This window comes from Larus michahellis, chromosome 3, assembly GCF_964199755.1.
Source record: "Larus michahellis chromosome 3, bLarMic1.1, whole genome shotgun sequence".
Classification (NCBI taxonomy): domain Eukaryota; kingdom Metazoa; phylum Chordata; class Aves; order Charadriiformes; family Laridae; genus Larus; species Larus michahellis.
Window position 1 is genome coordinate 85,248,746 of NC_133898.1, and position 27,841 is coordinate 85,276,586.

Consider the following 27,841-nt stretch of genomic DNA (forward strand, 5'->3'; position numbering starts at 1 on the left):
AAATTCACCCTGTTCTTCCCAAAATTATGAAGAAAATGCAACTGTCCAGAAATGTGCACTTAATTGAAAGAGATTTATTACCAATCTGAAAAGATTTAATAGGATTTAATAATTCTTTTAGAGGGTACAGTTAAGTATTTCCTCTTATTCTTGAAAAGAAAAGATGCTAATAGGATGTGTTTTCACCCTACAGTGGGGCAGGATCAGAATTCAAAATGGTAAATTTCAGAAAACAGAATGGCAATTAAAAAAGAAAAGGCATTCAAAAGGAACTAATGAATATTTTCACACTTCTGATGAACAATAAATTGCAGAAATTCAGGAGGAAAAGAGCTGATTAGGTAGCAAGTCTATTAAATTAAGTTATAGATATTATAGGAAATCATGTACTAGACTCAATAATGTCACACATTGGAAAAAAAACCCAAACTGACCTACTTGGATTTGCTTTGAGGAGGAGTTGGGACTGGAGGACCTACAGTGGTCCCTTCCCGTTAAAATTACTCCATCATTTTATAATTTTGACACTATTAATGCTTCAGTGCTGTATTCTATTCAGTTTTGAATACCGTAGTTCTGGAGACACCTGAACCAAGGTCTAGAAAATAGGATTAGGAAAGACTGAAAGAATATACATTGTTTCACTTAAGCAAGAACAGACTGGGAGGGAACTGTCTCCAACACACACAAAGTTGTTGCAAAAAGGAACCAGAAAAATTATTTTCTGCAAAGGGGACAGGAATTAATGACCTCAAACTTTGGCAAAAAGAAATAAAGGTTAGAAATTAGAAGACACTTTATTATGGTAGCTACACTTAAGTGCTTTTATCTAAGAATTTGGACTGTTTTGCTAGAAGAAAAAGCCAAGCTAAATCACATCTTGTTAAAAAAAACCCAAATCTCTCTGGAATCTTGTCAGGATTCTTAACAACAGTTTTATTTCTGTCTTACATTCCATGCAATCCTGAATTATATCCCAAATTTAAATATGTGTGATGTCAGGGAGGCAGTAAAATTGCCAATTCATGGTTTTATGTCTCCTTTACTTAATAAGGACAGCAGGATTCACTGAGCCATCCAGCTCATCCATACATTCTTGCATACTTTCTTCTAAGATCATTACAGTAATCCTCAATCCCTTTATCTGTTCTGTTAATGCTTTTTGACACTGTGTTAAAAAAAAATAATAGTTTTGCAACACTTCCTGGAATTCTTAGCTCCAACTGCTTACTCTTTTATTATTCTTTATTCCGACCAGCCTGGATATGGGATACAATAGTCTCTAAGCTACCCTTTAATAACTATAATATTTTGTTCTGGGAAAAAAAAAAGCTTTTGCCGAGAAGAGTGATCAATGGGTTATTAATACTCTCCTAATACTTTCACAATCCTTACATTAAGCCATTACTTAATGGCTCTTGCTGCTTTTCCTTATGGTCTTCCACTGTCCAAAACATTTGCTTTTTCTCTACAGACCCTTTATTTGCCATGTAAAGCATTTTCTAACTTAGCTTTGACAGCATTCATCTTCAATTTATCAGGAAGTGCATTTTGGCAGCTTTATCTGTGATAGCTCTTATTAATTCCAAAGTTTTATCTAGTTCTCTTTTTCCTCTGGCAATATGCAATACACATTCTAAATATTGAACATGTTATTTATCTATTCTGAACAAGTCCATGCAAAGGATCTACTACAAGCTGTATTTGTTCAAGTTTTCAATTTATAGTATGGACTAATGTAAAACTGGTTGCCAAGTACGCTCTCAGGAAAGCGTCTATGCATTAAATATATGATCACCATTGCTTCTTGGTGGATTACACTTTCACCAAAATGTTTCACTAGGACGATTATCACTGATTAGGCAGACACAGTATGTAAACTGAGTGATTTTTACAGATCAGTGACTGGTTTATATTTACGTTAATATTGTTCACAATTTAATTTTGTCCATTAGCTCCTGAAAACATGACGCTTAAAAATTACCAGAACACATCAAAAAACAAGTTGGTCAGAACATGTTTTTTCAGAACATTTACAAAATACTGTTTAAAATCTTCTAAACAGCTTCAGTTGAAATTAATGGTCTTTCAACTCGACACATCTCCCTGGGGGAAAAAAAAAAAAACAAAAACAAAAAACAAAAAACCAAAAACAACGAACCAACCAAGCAAGCAGAAATCAACCAACCAACACCTTCCCACTAGCATCTTTGTTATTGCTTGGAACAACATAAACAGCTTGAAGCAAAAGCCATTGAATAAGCATTGTCTATACACAGGTGCTCTAAGAAAAAAATTCCTGAATAAATCCTCATGCAGAGACAATGTTTCCAGAAAACATGTCTACTCTGAATTAACTTACGCTATAGGAAAGTCATTCTACCATGGATTTTTATCAAGCATGCTTGTCCTGAAATAAGAGCAACTGAAGGGAGAGTTATTGCAGTTTAAAATCAACCCTTTTCTTCATCCAAACTAATCTTTCTTCTAGTTTAGCTTATTCTTGATGTATGAAATTTGCCAACTTTGTAGTGAACCTCTGACCAGCTCAGCGGTAAGGAATTACCTGAAATAAGTTTGTAGATATAGAAATGCATAGAATATGGAAACAAATAAAAAGATAAATGTCATTGGGAATAATGAGAGAGATTAAAAGTATGTGGGTAAATAAAGTTTTTATATCATTAGCTTACATTTGAAACTGGGAGGTTAGATAAATTGATGTTTTCTCATATGATTTAAATCTTAGAAGCTTATAAACCTTGTGCAAGAACAGAGTCTACATTACATATGCTCAAAAGGTTCACATATATAATCATACATCTAATTCTACAGTTAGACTATTGACAGTATTTAATGTAAATATTTTTTAGAAAAGGCAAGAAATGGAGACAGTGTCCTTTCAATGCCAATAGAGGCATATACTGAGCAACAGTATCTTTAAGTATCTGTGCTCAGAAACATGCAGCACACTCCTCCAACTTTCAGTGTATATCTCTATCAGCAAACTATTAAATTTAATCTGAAATCAAACACTGGTTTTGTTTCAACTGGTTATATTTCGTATTGATAGCTTTTTCTTTGAAGCGAAATTCTTCACACCACTAATTGCTTTTAAAATAGGTCCATTTAGAAAACAAAAACAAAAACAAAAACCTAGAAACTTCAGTTTTTCATTGGAGACAAACTGTCAATATCTCTAGCACTCAGGACAACAGTATAACAAGGTAACTCTCTCTGGTTTTTTTTAGAAATTTGAGATATACTGCAAATAAATTCTCTTCAGTGCTAAGCACCCACATCGCACCTGAAGGAGATAGACACATGAACAGTTAGCAGTCTGAAATGCTCAGTTGGCTAATTAACTCTATGAACATGAGCTTGAGTTATCTGGAGAATGCAATCACCCTTTTGTACCTGGGTGGCTGTAAATATTCTGTCTATGTAACATAGGTGAGCAATGTCTCATAAGAGCTGTATTATATTTCAACTACAAAGACGTTACTAGAAATGACAATAAATTCTACTTTTCAAATTATTTTAATTTTAATTTTTATGGATAATTATCAAACATATGGATTAATACTTTCAACATGGACATATGTATTGCTTAAAGAATCTAGAACTTTTGTGTTACTATCAGAGTTGAAAAAAGCAAAACAAAACAACAACAACAAAAAGGAATCCCTCATGATGAAAAGAGGAAAACCATCTTCAAAATTTGCCACTGTTAGAACAGACAATCATTAGATTCTGTTCACCAGGGACACTGGAGTTAAAAGGCTGCCAGATCTAATTAACATTTATGTCAGATGTAACAAATACACAATAGGCTTTCACTGTTGGCAGTCAAAATTCAAGTGGGAAAGGTGAAACAATCCACTAGTTACAATCAATCAAAAAAATGTAATACATTAGACATCTCACCAGTCATTTGAGCCAGGATATTCCAATAGAAGAAACTAAGGCTAGACACAAGAAAACACCAAAGTCACATTCCTTCACTATACTATGTATAATAGAAATTAATTATGAATATCCTTATTTGACAGCTTTTAAGATATATCCTGAAAGATTCCCTAGTATGACCTTTTGGGTCATGAAACATATAGTTATAACTATGGTTTGATAAATCACGACCTACGGAACAAAAGCCATAGTTGTTCTTTTCTGCAGTTTCACTCCTCATTTTGCCAGGCTCCTAAAAAAAAGTTTTCTTTATTCCCTCACAGTTTACTCTTAACTTTGGCCAGACTTTAAATTAATTCAGCTGCATCGCAAGAATGTTTCCATTCCAGTAAAGCAAAATGGATACAAGCGGATGCCTATTTGAAGCAAAACCCCTTGACTCAATAAACCACATAATGTGAAATCATTATACTGTTGCAACACTGCAGACTGTACTAACCTATTTTTCAACTGAATTGAATCATACTATCTTCATGATACATGAATAATATCAAAGACTTTATTATGTCTTAATATAATGGAAAGCAAAACATTATTTTCTTATGATGTATCTTAAATTTTCAAAAGACTGGGGGGGGGGGGGGGGGGGAAACCAACAAAAAAAGATGCAAACCCAAGTTATTCAGCAAATACAAGCATTTTCCTAGACTGATGGCCCTTGGTGTTCTGATCCTTGCCGCTATGTAAAAGTATATTTTTATTACTAACATTTTAGTAGAAGGGAATTGAAGCGCTAGAGAAATATTTGAGAGAAGTTGTTTGGGATGATGCTGTAAACTTGGAACCCAAAGAAAGTACTTCTCAGCCATTATCCAGAGATATAAATATACGGCCATCCTACCTTCTGCTTGCACCCAGACAGGAGAAAAATAACTTTATTGACCTTTATTGACTAAGTCAAATTTTAGCTTGTGCTGATCCCACTGCACTCATTCATATGCTATGACTCCCTTCAAATTTCATTATTATTTTTTCTGATAAGCATCACTTACTTTAATGTTTGAAAGACAAACAAGCACTGTGGCCAAGCATATCTCTGGATACCTTGCAAGTCTGAAGGCCCCAAAGGTTATTAGAAGTACACAGACATTATGCTGGATCTCAGGACAAGGGTGACTTTCAACTTAAATTCTTTTGCATTTTGAGCATCATAAAGTAGGCTAATTTACCTTTCTCAGTGGAAAAAATCCTGAAACACATTAGTTTGCTTTACATTTCTGCTACATCTGCAAGAAATCTGTCGGTTTACAGTCTGCACCGGTGGCTGAAGACAGACAAGTGGAATTGAGACAGGAGTGGAATGAAATTCAGGAAAGAGAGGGTGCAGACTCTGGACGTTTAAGCGGGCATGAGAAGTCTGGGAGAGGCATTTAGGCACACACACTGATCATGACAGGAAAGTATTTTAAAAGGGGATAAGAAAAGTACTAAAATAGGAAAGTAAGGAATTGTATATTCTTAAGCTACAACGAAAAAAATTAACACATCTGAGTAAACTAAAAACAGTTTATAGTTTTTCTGCTAGACAAAACCAGATTTAACTATTTCATGGCAGTACACTTAATTCAAATAGAAATAATTATTTTGGGCCATAACATCAGTGGGAACAAAATGTTATGGAATTATTAAAATCTCAAAATTCAGTTATTGCTTGAATCATTCCAGAATGATACAAAAGTTATTGTAAGAAAGTACCTTCATCAGTTATACACCATATAAATGAAAATGAAAAAGATTACAAATCTTCAATTCTATTTACAAGAGATGAGTGGCCCATCTTTATAAAGATAAAAGGTAAAGTCATTCTTACTTAATATATAAATGTAAAATTTGGCCATTAAAAACTCATGCTTTAAATGTCCCTTGGGTCCAAAAGAAAGGGAGAAAAAGAGTGCAAAATAAAAAAATCAAAGATTAAATTCTTGGGCTTTGCATGATTTTATATCTTTATTTTGAAAACAAGATGGCATTTATATGACATCAGATTTCTATCCATTTGAAAAAGCAGCACTTATAAATAAAATAGATTGTGGTGATATTACATTTTGAACTGAATAAAATTGTTTTGAAAATCCATTATAATTATTCCTTCTTACAAAATATTCAGAGAGATTATTTTCAGGGAAATACACTAAAAAAAAAATAGTTTTGTGTTTCAAAAGTGAAGTAAGAAAAAACTGCTAAATTTGAGGTTATCACACACATTTCATAACTTTTACAGGTTCCTTGAAAAAATTAAACTCGACAACTGTGAGCTTTTCAGAGGTTTGATGTAAGCAGATACAGAAGAGCATATAAAAGCTATAAAGGAAAGGAAAGGAGCATCCGTTTCAGCAGAACAGGACAAATGAACCTGTATGATAAGAAGTACCGGCTGGTATGCAATTTAGCATAAAAAAATAAACACCATGCACATACATTTAGAAATATGAAAATTGAATTCCAAAGTTAAAAAGTTTCCAAAGTAAAGATAGTATATGTACAAGAACAAAAATATTTAGACACTTATATTTAAAATCTAAAAGGAAAAAAAAAAAAATCAGAGTTCTGATTGCTGGCATACCAAAGTCAATTTAGGAGAATCAAATTATAAGAAAAACTTATTATTGAACTTGAAAGGGTTTTGGGGTTTTATTTTTAAATATAGAATATTCAGAATGTAGAATTTAAATTGCAGAAGAAATTCTGAAGTTCCAATTCAGATGGCATTAAAACAAAATACAGCAATAGTGTCAAAAAGATAGAGATATCCAAAGCTATGCTTATAAAAGATACAAATAGCACTTTTTTTTAATTATTATTATTTTTCAGATGTTTCCCCACCTAAAAAGCCAACCATCACTCCATCAGACCTGTTCAGCTGGTACTTTGGGCTGCCATGGAACCAGAACTTGGAAACCAGACGTGCTTCTGCACCAAAACTACATGCCAGTGTACTTCTCAGAAGTGATGAAGTCCTGGGAACCCTGAACCCGTTTCATAAGAGAGCTACTGAATTGCTCATAAACCAAGGAATAATCTTTCAGATGGTTACCTATAGCATGTATTATGTAGAATTTGAGACAAAAAAGATCACATAGTTCCGTCCTTCCTAGCAGAAGATGAATTTATGAATTGTAGTTTATTTATTATTAATTTTGCCTATCAATATATTTTCATCTTCAGTAGACTCAGCCACCACTGAAAAAGCAGGGTATACTCACAGTTGTAAAGATCTTAATGATTACAATATAAAGGAGGAAAAACATATCATTCAGAATTTCAGAAGACAGAATTAAAAACAAAAGACAGACTGGTATCTTTAAAAGAAAAATGAGAGTTAAAGCAAACTACAGGAAAAACTCATACAGACTCCATAGCTAGTAACTGAAAAAACAGCATTTGCCTTTTTTTAAAGCAATATTTTTCAGAAGGAAAAAAGGAGACAAAAGGAAGGTGTTGAAGAAGGAAATATGTTTCTAGGAGCCGTAGTATTTTATATTGCTCCCTTGCATTGCTACAAAATGAACATTCACTAATATGCTTTCTGTCCAACAGAAAGCTATTTATTACACACAAAATGATAGATCTACAAAAGTAAGCTAGTACATGTGCTTTCTGCACCAGAACAATATTTTGTTCATTATTCTGAGTACCACTCTTGTAATGTCTTGATAGCTGAAAAGAGTTATTGCAATTACCATAACTTTCACTGAACAATAACTTTATAAAAGTATAAAAGGCCATTACAAGTGAGCAACACGTAACACCAATTTAAAGTCCTCATATTTCTTTTATTTATTATTTTATTTAGATATGTGCAGAGGACAGATTCTTATAAAACATCACTAGTCAAAAGTTATCCCTTAAGAGAAAGAGTATCCTTGATTACAGAAACAGCTGCTGTCATATATCTCAGTAATCTACTTTTGTGCGCTTTACCAGTTCAAAATCGGTGCTTATTGATAGCGCCACTATTTACATTCATGCAGCTTACCTTTTCTTGAGATCATTATTTCAAACGAAATCATGCAAGTTTAAGTATCACTATACAAAATCAATACAACACATAGAGCATATGAACTCAAACCTCATAAATAGATAGAAGTTAAAACATAAATAAACTTGAAACACCCTAAGTTATTGAGTGTTTCTTATGCAACCTTGCAGGGATTGATTCTTGTCCCAGTATTGTTAGCACTGATCTGTAATCAAGTATACAGTAATTGCTAATGATGTGTGCAGATGATACAAAGGCTGGTTGAGACTGTGTAATGAAGGGAACAGGTCACTGATAGAGATAGGACTATATTCTGGAAGGCACTAACTCTAGAAAGCAATTAGCAAAAATGTGAAACATCACTATGTATCAGTGGAATGCTTAAAGAAAAATCCTAGGCAGGATACCTGGATACAACATAAGAGGAGTACAAAGGGGTCAAATGAAATTACTGAGAAACATTACTTGATAATGCAATAGGTCTTATATACAAAAAAATGTGAAAAATTGTGAAGGGCAGTGGGAAGAAAAAAGACAGACTAATACTCTAGAAAGCATGCTTTTAAGAGACTAGAAAAAGTTCATTTACGTTTTATAAAAAAGAAACCCAAGAGATTATATGTTTATGAACTGTAATTAATGGTACAAGAGAAAGTTGTGATAAAACTGTGTTGGTCTTAGCATAACAAGAACTTACATCTGAAAGTGAGTCAGCCATGTTCCAATTATGTATCAAGTGTGTATTTTTCAATTAGTGAAATAAACGAAACAAGGATTTCAGAAGATTTTCTATAATTTGTAAATCTTCAAATAAAAACAGACCTTATAAATAACCTTTCAACCTGCTGGATGAAATTATATGGCTTATGTTACATAAATAAAAGGTTAGAAAGCACACTGGTATTTGTATCTATGTACCTATGAAAATTCATTCTAGCTTGAAATGTCAAAATATATGTTGGTAGGTAAAAGCCTCTTATTAAAGAAAAAAACCTGGGAAGTGAATTATTTTTTTGATATCTGCAAATTCATGGTAGTGGTGGCAGCAGACAAACACAGCAGATTTTCATTTGTGTTGAAATTAAAATTACTATTTCAAGACTGTGGTGTGGAAATTAGTGAATTTTTATTTTTACATACCTAAATATATGTCATTATAAGTAAAAAATACCCCATTCACCACTGTAAATCTGTCAACAATGGCAATGAAAAACAAGTTACTTCTGATCTAGCACAAGTGATATCTCAATTAAATTTCTGTATGATTAAAAATTTCAACTTAATAATCAAGTAATAGCAATGATGAAAAAAAAGTTAAATACTTTGTACTTTCTTTAGAGGTAGTATCATGGTGTTAGATTAGCAAATGAAAGCAATAAATTTTGCTGGTTAAAATGATCAAGCCACTTTTTTAAACAAACACTTTTTGTCCTCTCATATGGTGCTGAACTAAACAGCTTTGTGAAGGAACCAAACATTTTAGTCAATAATGAGAAAGTGAAATTACTAATCAACTGACATAACACTAAAATTGGGATAATTTACTTACAATTTAGACGAGAGTAAATACCCATGACTAGCTTAACAACTGGAATTCTTTCATGACACAGTAATTTCTAAGTAACTGTAACGTATACTACAGACTGTTCATTACTGTTGTAATTAGTATAGCATATTCTATTAGCTTTCCTGTACAACTGTATTTCTGGAAATGCAAATATATTTGCTTACCAAGATGGTGGTAACAATTAAAGAGCGATTGGACAGGGAATCTGTGATGTTTGCTGGTTTTCCTTTCTGATTCTCTGTCATGTTAAGGCCACTCAATGGATCCCAAGTTCCAACCTATAAAACAGCAAATTACTGTGTAAATTGTCCAATTGTTACATTTCAGCATCTACAGCAGAACACTATAAGGAAAAATAGATTGCTACAGGAAAAAAAAAATGTTAATATTTATTATTAAACTCTGTTCCATTATTCTCTGTCTTTGCATTCAAAGTCTGCTTGTTTAAAATATGGTTCACAATACCTCAAAGTGTGTTTCATGAAGTGTGACATTAAGTGGAAAAATGATGCACAGAATGTCTGAAGCTACTCTGAATGCCTAATTTCCCATTTAACTTTCATTCTTCAAGATAAACCACGTCTGAAGAAAACTTAAGGGTTAGGTGGAAATTCATTTACAGAGCAGAGAGCATTGTATCTACAGAAGGATGAACCATTTTCTCTCATCAGAGAGAAGAGCAGAGCAAAAAGATGTTTTGGGGAAAATGTAACAGAGAAGACTGAAAGTAGTCTAAGTGTAATAATTTAACTGATTTACAGCTAAAAGTTTAGTAAGTAGCTCTTTTGACATTTTATACCTTGAAATTCTTATTCCAGTAAAGTCAATAGGAGTTTTATCTAAGTAAAGAGGTCTAGGGTTATGCTTTAAGGTTCAAGAACAGTCTCACATACTAAGTAAAAAGTAATGGGACTTATGATTACATCATTTATCTGCAATTTCATCAGAATACAACTAAAAGGTGTGAGCAGTAAATATAACTATCTATTTTTAGACATCAGAATGTTTGTATTACTCCATTGCCTAAAAAAAAAAAAAAAAACGCAACCCACAAATGCATCTTGTTTGTTTTTAAAAAGCATTTTAAATGTAATTTGAAATACCAAGCAATATCTATAATATAAGGTAAATATATTTTAAAACTAAATCTAGACGGTAATTAAAAAATTCTGTGAGGTTTGATGGCAAATATATGTGTGTACGTGTAGATGTATACATAAACACAGACAATTTATTTTTTTTTTAATCTTGCAAACTGATTCCTGAGAAACTGTTCATAGACTTTAAAGTGATTTGTTGCCGTACAGCTGCCAAGTAAGTTCAAAATGCAGTTCAGTGAGGGTTAAATAAAGAGAATTTCATTTCTAAAATGGAGTATAGAGCAGAGTATGAATCAGTGGAAGCTGTAACAGAGAAGATAAATTTGTTCTCTTTTTCTACGATTTTCTGTTCCACAGAAATCAGTATTTTATCTTTCTTCTTTGCATAACACTCAGTTCCAATAAGTCACTCCTTTAAATGGTTGTGATTCTTGAATTTTGTCCATTCAGTGCCTTGTAAACTGACAAAAGAATCATGAAGGGAGGAAAGGGGAATCTGTGTGTCTCAGAAACACAATTGGAAAAATAATATCTAACACATCATTTTGAAGTCTTGAAACCAAAGCTTACTACCGAAAAACTTTTCATTTACTCTTTGAATGCTATTTCAATACTCAACTTGAGCCAGTCCTTGTTGTCTCTTCCCATAATTGAATCTCCTCTATGAGATTCAGCTTCAAGTACAAAAGTAGCACAAAAATTTCTACGGGAGCGCCATCACCTTATTCAATGAAATTCAAATACTAAATTCATTAAATCTTATACTTTATTCAAGTTCAAGTTCATAATTCAAATTTATCTTGGCAAAAGCTAACACATTGCTAATTAAAATACTTATTCCCCTACTTTTTGACATGACCACAGCCACAAGCAAATGAATAATTATCAGCTATTAGAATTTGGGGGTTATCTACCTACATCCATCTAAACTTATAAGAACTATCAAAGCATTGCTTTAAAAAGAAACTTATGTCTTGATAAATTATCACCTTATTTGTCTAATTCAAGTTAATTGTACTTGTATTGGTACTTTTGTGAATCAAAAATCTAGGAAATGTAACAAAAGTCAGATATTCCAAATTAGACATTCTTTGCATTATCTTTATTAATGAGATTCTGATATACCACTGATACGTATATCTCCCAAATCACACAAATATCTTCTCAAAGCTGCTTCTTCTAGAGAAAACTGTGCGTAAACAGTGCAGCAAATTCGTTCTTTTCTATTTGCTTAAGCACAGTGTTTGAATTTTAAAGTAGCCTTTTGAACATAGTAGAATTGCTAATGTGTTTTCACTAGAAAAGTTTAAAAGCCAAAAATGTAGAAAAGGCAGATCAAGGAACTCTACTACGTAAAACTGAAATTTGAACAACTTACAATTTACTTCTACTGCATTACATTATTTCCCATAAACTTTCAAGTTTTCCTAAAAGGTGAAATAAACTGATATTCTAATATACACTTTAGAGGGAATGTTCACACAATAAATATAGTCACAAGGAGACTGTCAAGCCCTTGATCCCCTGTTCTTCAAGTCCCCTAAATGAACGGCCAGACTATTCTGGAGTGATCATGCCAATTTGAACTTGTTAACACTTATTTTCCATAGCACAGGACCCAAACCAGGAGTTCCCATGAAGCTGACATTGTGCTCCACAGTGAGAAAAAGAATCTCTGTGATACAAAGAATTAGCGTAGTCAAGTTGAAACAATTCCAAGAGCTGCTAAAAGACTCATCATCGAATATCATAGCATATTCTGTAACATAGCAGTTGGGGTGCTCCTCAAGGACGTGGAATACAGTTTCCTAACTACACTTGAGCAATAACTAAAAAGTTGCATCCAAGCTTCCATGTATTTAGCTATTATCTATCAGGTTACTGCTGTCCCGCAGAAAGTTTGGACAGATGTTTCCGTTCTTTTATTCTTGCTTTGATAAATCACAGTACTCTATTTTTTAGTTGGGTGGGTTTTGTTAATTTTTTTAATAGAAGTTTCCAGAAAAAAAAACCTCAAGTAATTTGCAGTCTCTTAATTAAGTTGCATCATCTGGTCTAAGACAATGGTGGCAATGCAATGTAACTTCATTCTATAACTGTATGGAACAAATGTTAAACCTGTAATCCAAATGAAAAATATGTTTGTGATACTGTCAGACATCTTACTCATAGGAAATTAACAGCAAATTCATCAGTTTGGTTTCACTGGAGATTATGACCACTGAGACAATCATTACTGAAAGGTAAATAAAAAGGAAAAACTAGGAAATATGTACTTAAACTCTGATTGTAGAGTCATTTTCTCTGAATTCTGTATTTATTAGAAAATTACCTGTGTCTATGAGGACACTATCCCTTTAGACTTCAGTAAGTGGAGTTTCTGTGAGTGTTCTGGTGGAGTACTGCAATATGCTTGCCATTATGCCAGATTTCCGCAACTGGCCGCTTTCAGATACAGAATGCTGGACTACATGAATCTAGAGATTCTTTTCTCATGCACCACAAGAAAAGTTTGCAATCCTCCTTCAGGCAGGTACATGCTGAGGTTTCCAAATGGTCAATTAATCCTATGCCACTCAAAAAACTCTTTTAGGTAATATTCACAGTATTTACTACTCAATAGTTTGATAGATAATTTTTAAAATAATCTCACCAGAAGCGTTTAAAAATAATCAGTGTCATTACTAAAGGACAGAATTCAGCAAATACTGAAAAGAAGGTTGGCTAATGTTCACACAAATTTAAAATTAATTCAATTCTTTTGGGTTCAAGTATTTTGTTCATTCAGTCTCCAAAAAAAGATCAGTACAATTGTGCTTGTTTCCAAAAATATTAATTTAATTTCACAGTAAAATGCAATTGGCATGGTTTGTGAATGAATCATACTCTAGAAAAAAGTACTTACCAAATAATAAAAACTAAGTAAAAATTTCAAACCTGTTAAATCAGAATGAATAATAATTCGAATTCTGAATACTGAAAACTAAACACAGTTAATATGTACAATAATATTTTTTTTAAACTTTAATAGGTTCGTATAGTAGGATAATGACAGATAATTATGATACATTCTTGGACCTTTATCTAGGACAGAGAGTGCCAATTACAGTAATTCTTTGCATAAAATTTAAATAGTCTGCTTAGCAATTTAGTAGGGATTTGAGAAGAAAGCTATATTGGACTGCAGCTCTAAGTTATTAAACTCTTCTGGAAATATTAGATGGATTTTTGTGACATTTAGCGATACACTTGCTATCAGAATAAGGACATAAACTTTCTCAAACCTTCTCAAAATTATCTTCTTTTCAAGATAATTGATCACTAATGTAATCCATTTCTTGGTTGATCTATAAAGTTAAGCATATACGTAATTTGAAAGGTGTATTCAGACTGAGCAATTTTTATAGATTGTAGTATAGATTAAGCTTGCATACAAATAAAAAGTTCACAGGTGAATATTTAGACATAGCTATGTAAATTTAACAGCATTATAAGAAGTGGTAGCCATGTCTTATCCCATTTATTTCCAAAGATACAGCACGAATCTAGTTTATCTCTTATAGCATGTCTAAAGCATGTTTCCTTTTCAAAATAAAAATGCAGTTAGTCATATAGTAAAAATCTGTTTCCAGGCATGCCAATCAAAATTCATAAAGTTATTTAAAAAAAATAAATATCAAATTTGTAGTCTCTTCTTAGTAACATCCAGACTTTCTTCAAAGCTACTATCCTTACCAAGACCAATCCAATGTAATTGTCACAGTTTAACCCCGGCCAGCAATTAAGCACCACACAACCACTAGCTCACTCCCCCTGCACTGGGATGTGGAGGAGAATTGGAGGGTAAAAGTGAGAAAACTCGTGGGCTAAGATAAAGGCAGTTTAATAATTAAAAAAAAAAATATATATATATATTTATATATAGTAAGGGGGGAAAAAAACAACAAAGGGAGAGGAAAATAAAACCCAAGAAAAACATGTGATGCAAAAGAAAACAATTGCTCACCACCAAACGGCTGCTGCCCAGCCACTGCCCGAGCAACAGCAGCTCCTGCCAAGCTCCATCCTGCATTTTTATTGCTGAGCACAATGTCATATCCCTTACAATTGCTTGGGGTCAGCTGTCCCAGCTGTGTACCCTCCCAACTTTTCATGCACGCTCAGCCTCGTCACTGGCAGGGCAGTCCGAGGAGCAGAAAAGGCCTTGATGCTGTATAAGCATTGCTCAGCAACAACTGAAACATCAGTGTGTTATCAACGCTATTTTCAGTACAAATCGAACATGTAGCTCCGTACAGCCACTATGAAGAAATTTAACTCTACCCCAGCCAAAACCACTACAGTTATTCACCATGCCCCCCAAAAAAGGAAGTATTGTGCACTCCTGAAACTTAAAATTTCTGAGTTTACATATACTCTAGAATAACTTACTGAGCATCAGTCTCATGATATTTTATCCACAAAAATTCAATATATTAAAGTAGCATTCTTAATTCAGCATGTTTGAGAAAAATAAATTTAGAAATATAGGAATATGAGTATTCTTTGTTGCTAATTTCCTTCTAAACTCTCCTAAGAAAGGTAACATTTTGGCTCTGAGTCAACCCAAACTGTACATGCTACTCACAGTGAAGTGCCACAAGCATCGTATTAGAAAGGATCATTGCCCTTCTGCAATGGTACCAACTGTCTGGCTATGCAGCCAAAATCAGAGCCATATTTAACCTCCGAAGAATTGACTTGTGTACAGTTTACCATCTTCTTTTTATTATATTTTGTAGAGTAGTTAGTGGTGATTACATCAAGAAAATAATTATTTATGCTTCAGTGTGAGTAACATCATTTCTTCCTATTTATGTATTTAACATTTGGGAATTTCTTCATTTATTTGGCTTTCTTCAGAAATACTAACATGCTTGCCTTCTTTGTCAAATACCATGTTAATATCAATACTTCTAGCTTCCATAGATCTGTTAGCTCACTTTCTTTTTCTCTCTAACTTCTACAAAACCCTCTGTTTAAGCCATTTGCTGTTTTTTTCCCAGGCCATTATTAAAGATGCTAAATAAAACAAAATCTTACATTAATATGCTGAACAATGAATTACAACTCATTTTGTGTCATTTATATTGACCCTGTGCATAGGTTCCTGAGCAATATTTCAAGCCAGTTGTTAACATCTCTTTTCAACAAATGTGATTCTTCTTAAGTGACAAATTTTCATCTCAAAAATTGTGTTAAATTCAGGTATTTATTATCTCCCTGAAGTATAAAATAATTTTCGTCATGATGCAGCTTCAGTGTAAATACTGACTGATTGTAATTTAAATGATAATTTGCTTATTACACCAGATTGGCACAATTTGGGATTTTCATTATGCTTAATCATAAATAGTTTCAGTGTGTCCAGACTGTCATCAAATTTTGTTGTAAATTACATTAGCAGCACTCCAATCATCTATTAATTTTATCATTCTCATCTTACAAGAAGCTATCATTTTGTCAGACATGACTTTTTATTTGGAAACACGTACTTATTCATTGATGCTTGATTATCACCTCTCATTCAAAAGTTTCAGGAACAGGTATCTTATGTAAAATCTAAGATCACACATGGCATCTTTTTTAAATCAATGAGCAATTTTTCTGTTGTCACTGACTTCAGTATTGCACTTAAAATACATGATTTAGGTCGTTTCCTATTATACAAACCAGGCAATTTATCTAGGACATTTTTTTCCAAAATCTAAAAAAAAGTCTTCTAGAAATACTTCACAATAACTCTTTTCTCTCCCCTCCATAAATATTTTTCTTCTCAAGATGTCTCATTTTGTCGCAAAAGTGTTACAGATTACAGCTGAAATTGTTGGGTTGAACTGTTGGCCTTCACATAAGAAATTGTTCCCCCTTAAGACGGAAAAAAGCCTCTAAAGAGGTTAGATGAAATAACGGCTATTTACAGTATCGAAACACCACACACATGATATGGCAGATATAATTCCCATGTCCCCATCTTCTCTCATCCCACAAAACAAATGAATGAATGAATAAATAAATAAATAAACAAAGCAAAACTGCTCAGGAATTCTATCATCTTGACAAGACGGTGGACTGGGAAGGACACTGGAAACAAGATAAGGACAAAGATGGGGAAAGGCTCCTGAAAAAATAAGAACTAGAGAGAAAGGGGATGGAAAGAGCAAAGAGATGAAGAGGGACAAGTGGGCAGGGGTTAGATGGCAAGGGAAATGGACAGGGAAAGAGGAAGGGAGAGAGAGAGGAAACAGGGAAGGCAGAAGAGGAGAGAGCAGCAGAAAGCAGGAGGGAAAGAGCGTGATGCAGAGAGATGGAGTGCACACGTGAAGGGAGGGAGAAGACAGAGAAAAGGGAGAGGAATTCATCAGAGATGACAATCTTGTGGGGAAAACAAAAACTTTGAGACAGGTCTTTTATTTAAAAGGACTGGCTAAGACATACTCTTTTTACTAGGAAGTGTCCTGCTCTAGAGTTTAATGATCCACCCTCTATTCAAGAAGAATGGGGTTTGTATTCTTTCAGAATAAAAACGTTTTCTTCAAAAAAATCATTTATTTGTTAGCATTGATTTCTTTCTCAGTAAAATGCCCTATACGTTCTAAATATTTACTAAGCAATTCAATCTAATGTGCATAGACATTAATTTTCCTTTTCCTGATCTCATATCACTACACCCTACAGAAACTACTCTGCTTTTGCTCATCTTTGAATCTGTGTAGCATTCCTCATCATTCTTTGCTAACGCTTTCCTAACTCCTAAACTTTTCTAATACACAGTAACTAATTCTTACTGCTCTTTCCAAAAATATTCAGCACATTTTGATGAAAAACTAATATTATCCCAACCCTTTATCACGTGGCCAAAATGAGCCATGAAGGTAATAAAAGTATCTTACTTTTCTGGAAACTTGTGTATACAGAGCTCAAGCATATGGTGGTTGTTTTTAAATATCCATATCCTTTTACAACTATTTCTGTTGTCTCTTACATATCTTTCATTATTACTGTTTCCCGGGTTCCTTCTTCCTATTATGTGTTTTAGAGTACTGTATTTCCTGTTGAGTTTTATTTTCTTCCCATATTTCTGATCTCTGTGGACCTTTTTATTTCTACATTTTCAGTGGAGTACATATCTCCTAACGTATTTTCAACTGAGAACTAAATTAACATGCTTTTCTGTCAACCTTCATATCAATACTGCTGGTGAAATAAAAACAGACATAAAATAAATCAAGATGGAAGATACCATTCCTTTAGCGCACTGCACAACTATTGTGCAGTATATTCCACCAATGTTCTCTCAGAAATTTCCAGTCCACATCGAAAATTTTGTAACAAAGACAACTCTTTTTTTTAATAGCATTGTGAAGTAGTATCACATACGTAATTAAAACACAAACATATTACACTGTCTGTATTTCTTTAATTATTTTGCATTTCTGCCTGAAAAGAAATTAAGTACACTGTAAAGATTTTATTTTTCAGAAAACTCATGTTGGTTGATGGTTCTCAAATGCCACCCAATGTTCTTAAAGCCATCCCAGATTACAGACACTTCCTTTCCTCATTTTCAACAGTGATCATTTCAGTGACTCTTCAGCCATTACTGGCTTATTTAGCTATTCCCACGTCATCTATTCTTTTATTTCTGTTTCCAGTAAGGAAGACAGGTTGCATTGCACCTATTCTACTCGTACACAAAGCTAATTTGCACTTCAAATATAATCACTACTATATACTTTTTTTTTCCCCTTAAGTTTCCAGAGCTTCCTTCATGGAATACTTCATAGGAAGACTCTTTACTATCAGTGCATTGCTGAATGTTTAAAAATATAGTTTAGTCCTTTAATCACAGGTTTGTAAGTGATTGGACATTTTCAAAAATATTATTACCTGTGTAAGTGTTTCAAAGCAAGCTCATGGCTTCTGAACTTTTTTAAAAGTCTTCCTAGTAAGAGAACATTAATATTCCAAAACTAGTACTGGGGGGGGGGGAGGGGGAAGTTTTTGAGAAATATGTTGTTTATGCTAGCTTCTCCATTCAATGATTTATACAAGAAAGGAAATGCAGTTTTGCAGCATGGTGCATGCCCTTAATTTCTTCTTATTTGTGGCCACAATATTACCTTGGGGCAAAACTGATAAAACTTTATCTGAAGATGAAGGAAAACATAGAGCTCAGAGAACACTGAACAACGATGTGAGACACTGCAGCTTCCCGCATTGACTCTCCATGCCAAGGTGGATGGAGAGGAGAGGGAGGATGATCCGATTTCAGATCATCATGGCCTCATGTAGGCAGGCCAAATATCTGTTCGTGGTTTCCAAGACCTTTATATAGACAATATTAGGCTACACAGAAAAGGCGTTTCTCAATCCTTTGGTCTTTCACTCCATGTCTGTACAAGAAAAATTCATGTCAGAAGACAAACAAACCTGTTGAGGCTACCTATTCTTAATTTTTCAGTACCACTTACAGATAGAAACTTGGTATTCCAAGAAGAGAATGAAATTTGCCTCTTAAAACATACAGAATTGCCAAAATGAAGCTATTTTATTTCATTCTGTTTGAGGTAACTCCTCCTGAATTAGTAAGATGTAAAGAAAATACAAATACACATACCTACAGGTTCACACATGAGGATAGGCGATGGGATTGGAATCACAACTAAAACTAAACTAAATATAGATTGAAGACAAAGCATATTAATGTATGACTCCAGCTGTTCACTCTTCCCCAGTCCTCTTGTATCTAAGAATGTGGCTAGAAGCACACAGTTAAGAGGCCACTAACTGTCATACATCAAGATAACAGCTTTTACCAGAAGACTTTGAAATCAAATATCAAGTTGAGAACAGGCATATTGTTTTATGTAACACATGAAAAGTTATTGAAAATGCTACTGGTGTTAGGGAGTGGATTTTTGTTTGGTTTCCCATCACTTTGGAGGTAAACTTCTTACACACCTTTTCAAGACCTTCTTCCTTGAGGCTGATAACATCTAAATCAAAATCTGTCCTTAAGCCATTGGTTTTGTTGAAAGTTATCCTGCCTGTGAGGCCTTCCCAGTGGGCCTATGGAGAAAGAAAAAAACAGTTTCTATAAATAAATACCTCTTCGTTTTTTGCCCAAAAAGAACAAATTTTACTTCTGCCAAAATGGGAACATTAATTATTCATTCTAACTAAATAATTTACCTTGTGGCTGATTTTTTTAAAAAGTATTTTGTATTCACTTTTTGCTAATTAAATCAACCTTTCTTCAGTCTTCACAGACAATTTTTTAAACAACTTTCCATGTTGGCCAATAGACTCTTACTAAATGAGATATAAGGCTGTTTTGTTTTCATCCCTCCATCATTTATACATGCATTTCCCTTTCTGCTTCCCTACATGCCCCATCCTCCCTCCTCCCCCTCAAGCATCAGTCTCTCTCATTAATGCTGGATTTCATTTTTATGCCAGGAATTTTCATTCAAATAAAGGTTTGCTTTTGCAAGATGATGAAACCACACTGAGATAGCAAAAATTGAGGTCACCGAGACAGTTTTCCAGAGATGATACCTTACTTTTAATAAAGTGCAATAGCCTCATTTTTTTAATAACTTAAAGTCTACCTAGTTCTAAAACTATACTAAAGTAGAGGAGGGAATGTGGAAAACAAAATTATCATCCTAAAGGAACTAATACTAAAACGAGGATTATATTCCATTGCAAATATTTCTCTTTATCATAGTATTTTGGATATCTACAATGGGAAATACTGTATTAGGAGTTACTTACAGTACAAGAGACTTGAATACAGTGTTCACCTTAAGCACTTTAAATCTCCTAGCTGTACTTTAAGTCACTATCTATCAGTATCTAAACAGCATACTAGGAAACCAAGGCCACATATACTAATTTACCATAGCAAAAAAAAAAAAAAAAAAAAAAGGCAACAAAAAAACTAGGGAGTAAACTTCATTCTTGAAGTTTGAACTTATGCCAATATTTATTTGCTGAATTTTTCATAGTCAGTCTATGATTTGGGGCTTCAGGGTTTTGGGTTTTATGCGACAAATGTTCCACAAACACACACACACATCCCAATTCTCTACGAAAAAAAGTTTTATTTAGAATGCAGTTATTTCACCCTTTTATATTTCTTTGTTCCAAGTAATACCTCAGGAAAACCCACTTTTTGTCTTCCCTGTTAAACTCTTTACAGATAACAAGCCTGAGAGAAGAGCATCTACTGAAAAAAAAAGGTAGAATTCAAGTAGAGTGGGAACAAAGGAAAATGGGAGTTTGGAGAAAGGAAAGTAATAAAGCAGGGTACTTTATTAGTGGCTTACCTCCTTAATGAGACTCATAAAGCGGGTCCCAAAGCGCCACGGTTTGTGGCGATTACACTGTAGTGAACTGACCGTCATCTGTGGGAACTGCTGAACAGCCACTGACACCACATGAACTGCATCATACATTAGCGCTGCATCCGTCTGAAATGACAATGAAATCAGAACCATGAACATAAACCAAAAACATGTGACAGACCAGCAGTGAGAGAAGGAAACAAAAAATTAGCACTGTTTATTTTGTTAAAGGGAGAAAATGATCTGATTTCTTTTGTAGCACTGTAAAATACAGCCCCATTGCCAAGTCCTACGTAAGATGTCTCAGGACATCCAGTCTCAGTTTTTCTCTTTTTAATGCTGAAATAAGGGCCCAAGTACCAACTTTCCAGGATCACAGGAGAATAGCGATGTCTCTGAGTACTCATGTCACTTTAAAAAAGCAGTGCATTAGGGGGCTTTATAAATCATATATACATGTGTGATTCAAGTTGGTTATTTCCATGAGTGAGGTGAAAGAAAAAAAAAAAAAGATTAGCAAGGTAATAAAATCTCACCTATGAAGGAAAGTGCACAGGCTAAGGAAATAATCTTTCTGTTTTGAAATTACAGACTAGATACAGTCCCAAAGGTACCCAACTGATTCATTAATAACTTTTATGGGTATCCGTTGAAATCCCTAGGACAGATATAACCATCATCATCTATATATCAGAGGCAAATTATAATTGCATTAAAATGCACACTCATTTTAATGGTTTTCACATCCCACCCTAAATAAATAGGCTGTTTAGACCTGGTATGTGCTAACTAATGTTGTATTAGCAAAGGACAGAGACAGCCTCTCAGTACACGCTGTCATGCTGTACAAGAAACTGACATCTCTCTCCTGTTCTATTTGATAAACAGAGGCAAGCCTTGGAACCAAAAGGAAGAGAGGACCTTAGATTCAGCTGGTGGAAATGAATGCTATGCCATCTGCTCAGCATACCTTAGAGAAAAACGACCTATTTCCCCTTCTCATTCACATAATTAGTGAGCTGTGAAATTAGTTCTTTAATGGATAGGAAACCTGGAGTTTATTGCACTTGTCACAATACAATACAATGCAATACAAAATGAGCTTATATAGTGCCTTTCATGCAAATGCATCCCAAGGCTCTTTACGATAAAACTAAACATAAAAATGCAAAAATGCTCTACCATTATAGCCCATAAGCTACTGTTAAAGGGGAAAATACATGTTTACATTTAAAAGTCTCTCCCAAGGAGAGATTTCAAAATTCAAACAGAAATAAATCCTAATTTTAAAATAGCCAGTATAATAGGTTTCAATGATCTCAGACACCAAGCAGTTTACGCAGGGGCTCCAAATCAGTCAGAAAATATTTTTGCTGCCAAATTGTTCATTATCTTCAAGGCATTAAAGTGCTTTTAAGGCAAGCTGATATTTGACAAGGAGGCAGTGAAACACCAAAAAGTTGGAATGACATGCTGAGTAAGCGTCATACAAAGCTTAATATTCTAGAAGCATTACTTGGCAGTAGTTGGAGTCTAGACAACAGTTTTTTAAATAAATTATACAATAAGTACAGCAGACTATTCTGGCTTAGAAATGCAATTTTTTTTTTTTTTTTAGATCAGTTTTACTTCTAAAACTGTGTAGTCCTTGCACCAGTGAAGGAAAATGGAAATTACTGTGAGCCTTTAGCAAAAGCAGCCCATTAAGAAGCAACCAGAAGTTCAAAAACAGCATTAACTGATTAATTAGATATAAATTTGGACACAGAACTGATAAGACTCATCAGCAAGAATCAAAAGGACATTATGCCAAATGCAGAGCAACATGGCTTTTTGTCAAATTTTATAAGCCACTGAGCTGGAAATCTGTAGGATGACAAGACAGTCACCTCCAGTGGATGCATTACAAAAGCCATTGCAGGTTTAGAAGTAATTCAAATTCTGATAATATTCTTCATATTTGACTGATGAATATTGATTAACTGGAAATAAATCTAAATGAGAATATATTTCTTTTAAATGCACACAACATAAACTAATCACTGGCTACAAGTTGAGTGTCCTATTTGACTTTTAGGTGCTACAGGATAAATCCCTTATTTACACAGGATGAAATTCCACAATCCACGTTCTATAGGAAGATTAAAGTTAAATGTAGGCTTGAATGCTTGGACTGAATAAAGACAGATAGAACTGTATACTCAAAAATATATTGGTTTAGTGATTCAATATTGCACTCATCTCACTGGGCACAATCATTGATTTTGCTGCAAGAGAAATAAACGGCACAGAAGTCAGGAAGAGATATAAAGTATATACTTGAATTTGCAGGTTGGGCTTTCCTCTCGGTTGGTCACTTTACCTTTCCTCTGACAAAGAGTAGGAATTGATAGCTCTTGGCCTAGATCTGCATCCTTATTCATTAGGCTTCCTAAGCTTTATGTCCCTCTGCCCTTTGTCCATAGCACTTTCTCTTCCTTAAATCACACTTTTCCAACTATGGTTTGTACAGGAAGTACTACAGGTTTCAGCAAGAGACTCTCTGGGAACCAGGTGGAAATGTCCCTAATTAAATTTTGAGGATTCCTTATTTAAACAGAGATGAGCAGTCTGGAAGGAAGAAGAGGCAGAAACTTCAGGAGAAGCAATGGTTCTTGAATTTCAGATAGAAACCTGCTACAATATTTCCATTCACTGAAGCGCGTAATACAAGAAAGTAATCTTAGTGAAAAATGAGATTAGTATTGTTTTGGTCAACTTGTATAAACCTTTTAAAAATTAGACATTAGTATGAAGTTCTTTACAATGAGGGTGGTGAAACACTGGAACAGGTCGCCCAGAGAGGTGGTTGGAGGCCCCATCCCTGGAGACATTCAAGGCCAGGCTTGATGAGGCTCTGAGCAACCTGATCTAGCTAAAGATGTCCCTGCTTACTGCAGGGGAGTTGGACTAGATGACCTTTAAAGGTCCCTTCCAACCCAACACATTCTATGGTTCTATATGATTCTATGATTACGTTATATTACACAATCATATCTTGGTACAGTTTCGGAACCATGGGTTGTGGAGTATTTTTGGTTTCACAGTCCTACTTAGTATTTATGACGACTTGCTTGGATACAGATAAACTCATCTAAAATACTGCTCATGATACTGTCACTTGTATTTCTACAACTACAAAAGAAAAAAAAATTCTACAACTACAGAAGCTACGAAAATTTTTCATCAAATTGAAACAGAATGAGATTGAGTTAGGTGATTAAAATGTCAGGTGACAGATGTCTGTGACCACAAGTCTGTTTTTCAGTTGACTCTGTCAAGTAACAAGAAAGCTTTTAGCACTCAGAGGTAATAGCTTAATCAGAGATGTGATTTCAGTCACAATATATCTCACATAGAGAGAAAATACCAATCTGTGTTTGATTTTTATCCCAAACTCAGTTGGATACTACACATTTCTTCTCAATACTGTTCTGGCTTTCCTTTACCTCCTGTCTTACTGTGGGTGTTGTGTTTGCCTTTATTTTTAACATGTGTTTCTGTATAATCACTTTTGAGTCTTGCAAATTACTTGGTAAATACTGTCTAACAAACTGCATGCAAGTACTCTAATCTCACTGTGAAAGGGCTCTGGTGGAGTTTGACTGAGTAAAAAGAAGGTAGAAAAAGTGTCCTCTTTCTTATTAGAGATGGAGTCTAATATTTCTTCCTGGGCCTCCTGAGAGTAAGAGGTGGTCCTTTTCTTCTCCATCCCCAACTGCACCCAGAGATGTCAAAGGCACGTGGCAAGCTCTAGTAGATACATATTGTGATTTTTGCCACATGCTTGCTTGTCCTGGTTAATCAATATTGTAGGGAGGGGTTGAGTTTTGGGGGCTTGGAGCTGGGGCAAGGAGGTTGGCAGGGTAGTGTTTTTTACTGGTTTCTAACCTACATGGGCAAAGCTGATGCAGAAGAAACCCACTATAGCCTGCGTTTCAGTCAAGAAAAAATCTTCCCCACACAACAGAACTGACAAACTGCTTCTCTGCAAAGTTTTTCTACCCTTCTTATGACATACAGAAGCTATGATTTTTAGTGACTTTCAGCATGGCTGGCAGGTTAGACAAGAATGAGCTGAAAATCCTGAAACCAAATGGGCTGTTTATGCACTACAGCTGCAACCTGAGATCTATGTCTGTATGTTATGACCTTTCAAAAACTGAGAGAAAGGGCTCACACTCTGACATCTAGGTAAAATCCAAGCAATCCTAACAGAACAGAAGAATCATGATCTTCATAAACATCTTCAGACTTACAGTAAATTAGAGATCATTGATGTCCTTTGATATCTGACTCAACAAATGTGCTAACTGCTTTTGGAATACCTGTGCCTAAGTACCTATTAAGCATTAAAAACAATTGCAGATTCTGTATTTAATGACATCAAATCATGACTCGCGTGCGCACCTTATTTGCACAGCAATGTTTTTGTATGACATTTCCATTTACCTCCATCAAACTATATGAGGATTTCATGTACCAATAAACCTCTCCTCTCTGGATCATATCTCACTGCTCCAGAATTGTCTGTAAATTGTGAAATATGTGTTTTACTTTTAGAAAATATGATTTTTATCACACAGTCAAGTTTAATATTAATTTAAGATGAAGGATTGTTAGACTAATTCTGTTTCTTCATGAGCTATATCAAAAATAGTACACTTCTCAAACAGAAAAAAATCATATTTCAACTTTTACTATACCAAATTTTAGTCCTCTATAATCTACAATTAAAAATGGACCTGTTACACAGGCACGATCTGGAAGAACTTTCAATTACTCAAATACAGATTATTAAAACTGGCTTGAAAGCATGAAACCCTCAGGTTTTCAATTAAATGTTAAATTAAACTAATGTAATTGTTTTTCTCCTTAATTAAATTTATTACCACTAAAAGTCTGTGAAGAAATATGGTAATCTACTTAAAAGGTGCTCTGTGAAGTACTTGAAAACACCAAGAAATTTCTCTACTGAGTGACATATGAAATAAGTCATTGGAAAAGAGAAGCCTAATAAATTTACTTTTTGTTCTTTAGTATTTGATCCAGTGTGGATCCCAGAGAAGAATGAGCTATTTGCCCTCTTTACTCTGCCAATTTTTTTCAGTGAACGTGGGGAACTTTTTCCACAGAAAAGGAGCCAAAGATGAGGGTCAAGTATGAGTTTAAAAAAAAAGAAAAAAGTTTTAATTAGATAAGTAAAGTATTATAAGGATTATCTCTACAAGGATTAGACCGCTTAACCATTTTATTATTAAAGACAACCTCCTTGCAAGTATGATACATACTTGTTTATAGTGATCTGCATTTTGTGTTTGACCTTGCCTTTATTCATTCAAGTCATATCCAGTAAAAGCAAATGAATATTCCTTTAACTCTAAAAGAAAGAAGGAAAAGGAAGGACTGAGGGGTCAAGGGGGAAATGAAAGCTTTTACATGTGTAAAAGAAGGAATAGAACTTCAAAATTTGTTTCAGAATTAAATTCAGATACAACTCTTCTAAAATGCAACTTGAAACTCTCTAAACAGTCTAACAAGACTGGATTTTCCACAATAAAAATTTTAAATATTTGATTCACAGAAGATGTGAAAATATATTTCTTCATCAAAGACAAAGCAAATGAGAACGAAAACGCAGTAGCATAATATTCTATAAATCAGTTGACAGGTCCTGTCCTATCACAAGGTGGATATCTGAATCTGCATTTACCAGTCACTGCTGGCATTAGTATCAGGTTACAAATACATCATAAATTAAATATATCTAGATTTTTGTGCAAAGACAAATATTTTGCTAAAATTCTTTTTTTTAAAACAGTTCTTTAACAAACAAAATGGTCCATGAAAAACAAAACTGAAGTAAAAAAAAAATCTTGAAAGGTAGCATTCCGATTCTGTAGTCAGTTCTGTGTTAAACTGAATTGACCCCCTAAAAATTTCAAGGGAGGACACTGTACAGTTCACTTGAAATACTGCCTTGCATGAGCCAAGCTTTTTTCATTGATTAGTACAGTATGCATATGCTTTTCTACTTTTTAGTTCTTATGCTATCGTTACCTGAATATTATCTGAATAAGTACTACTACATTAAGCAGGATAGCTTATATTTTTCATGTGCAGCTCATTATTCTCTTCAAGGTTATCTCTGTCTTCCTGTCTCCGGTCAGTCAATTTTTGCCCTTGTAAAATAAGTCCAACTACATTTAAAATGGCAAACAGTTCAGAGGGGTTTGCTTAGTGTCTGACGGTCACTAATGTATTCTGTAAAATTTTGTGCATTAATTAAAACGAGGCTTAAATTCTTTTCAAATGTGACTTCTTTTGCTGTATCAAAAATGAAATGAAACTGAATGCAAATGCTTGCAAATGTATATTTGCATTTGTTTCCTAGGTGACCATGACAAAAGTATTTAGGTAAATGCATAAAAGTGAAAGAACACTTTCCACTTTTTTTTTTTTTTTAGCAAAGTCCTTGAAAATGTGCAAACATGTTAAAAGCAATTCATGTGGAGTCTTTAATGCATTCTGAAACTTATTTCACCATATAAAATCATTTGTTAGTGAATTTCCATTAGCCACACCGACAGCCACCTCAGACCATAATATCTTCTGAAATAAACCTGGTACACACTGACTATGGTCACTGGATTAACAAAGTGTTAACACAGTCATTTCATGCTGTAACAAGATTCTCCCGCTGAGCTTGTATTTATGGTACCTGCCCTTGCAAGGGTTTAGAACACAACAAGAATGTTGCGTTTCCATTTGGCAAAAAGGAGTGTAAGTACACAAG

General features: G+C 34.1%; 1 protein-coding gene across 4 annotated transcripts in view; it reads right to left on the bottom strand.

Annotated features, from left to right (window-relative positions):
- The window catches only part of GRIK2 (glutamate ionotropic receptor kainate type subunit 2), a 420,597-nt gene that overhangs the window by 174,618 nt on the left and 218,138 nt on the right, over window positions 1-27,841 (bottom strand). For all 4 annotated transcript variants that reach the window (XM_074581042.1, XM_074581040.1, XM_074581041.1 and 1 more), the window contains 3 exons: window positions 20,989-21,132; window positions 19,619-19,726; window positions 9,680-9,793 (listed from right to left, as the gene is read on the bottom strand). In XM_074581042.1, coding sequence (XP_074437143.1) covers window positions 9,680-9,793; window positions 19,619-19,726; window positions 20,989-21,132 — 366 coding nt within the window. The remainder of the gene's footprint in view (window positions 1-9,679; window positions 9,794-19,618; window positions 19,727-20,988; window positions 21,133-27,841) is intronic.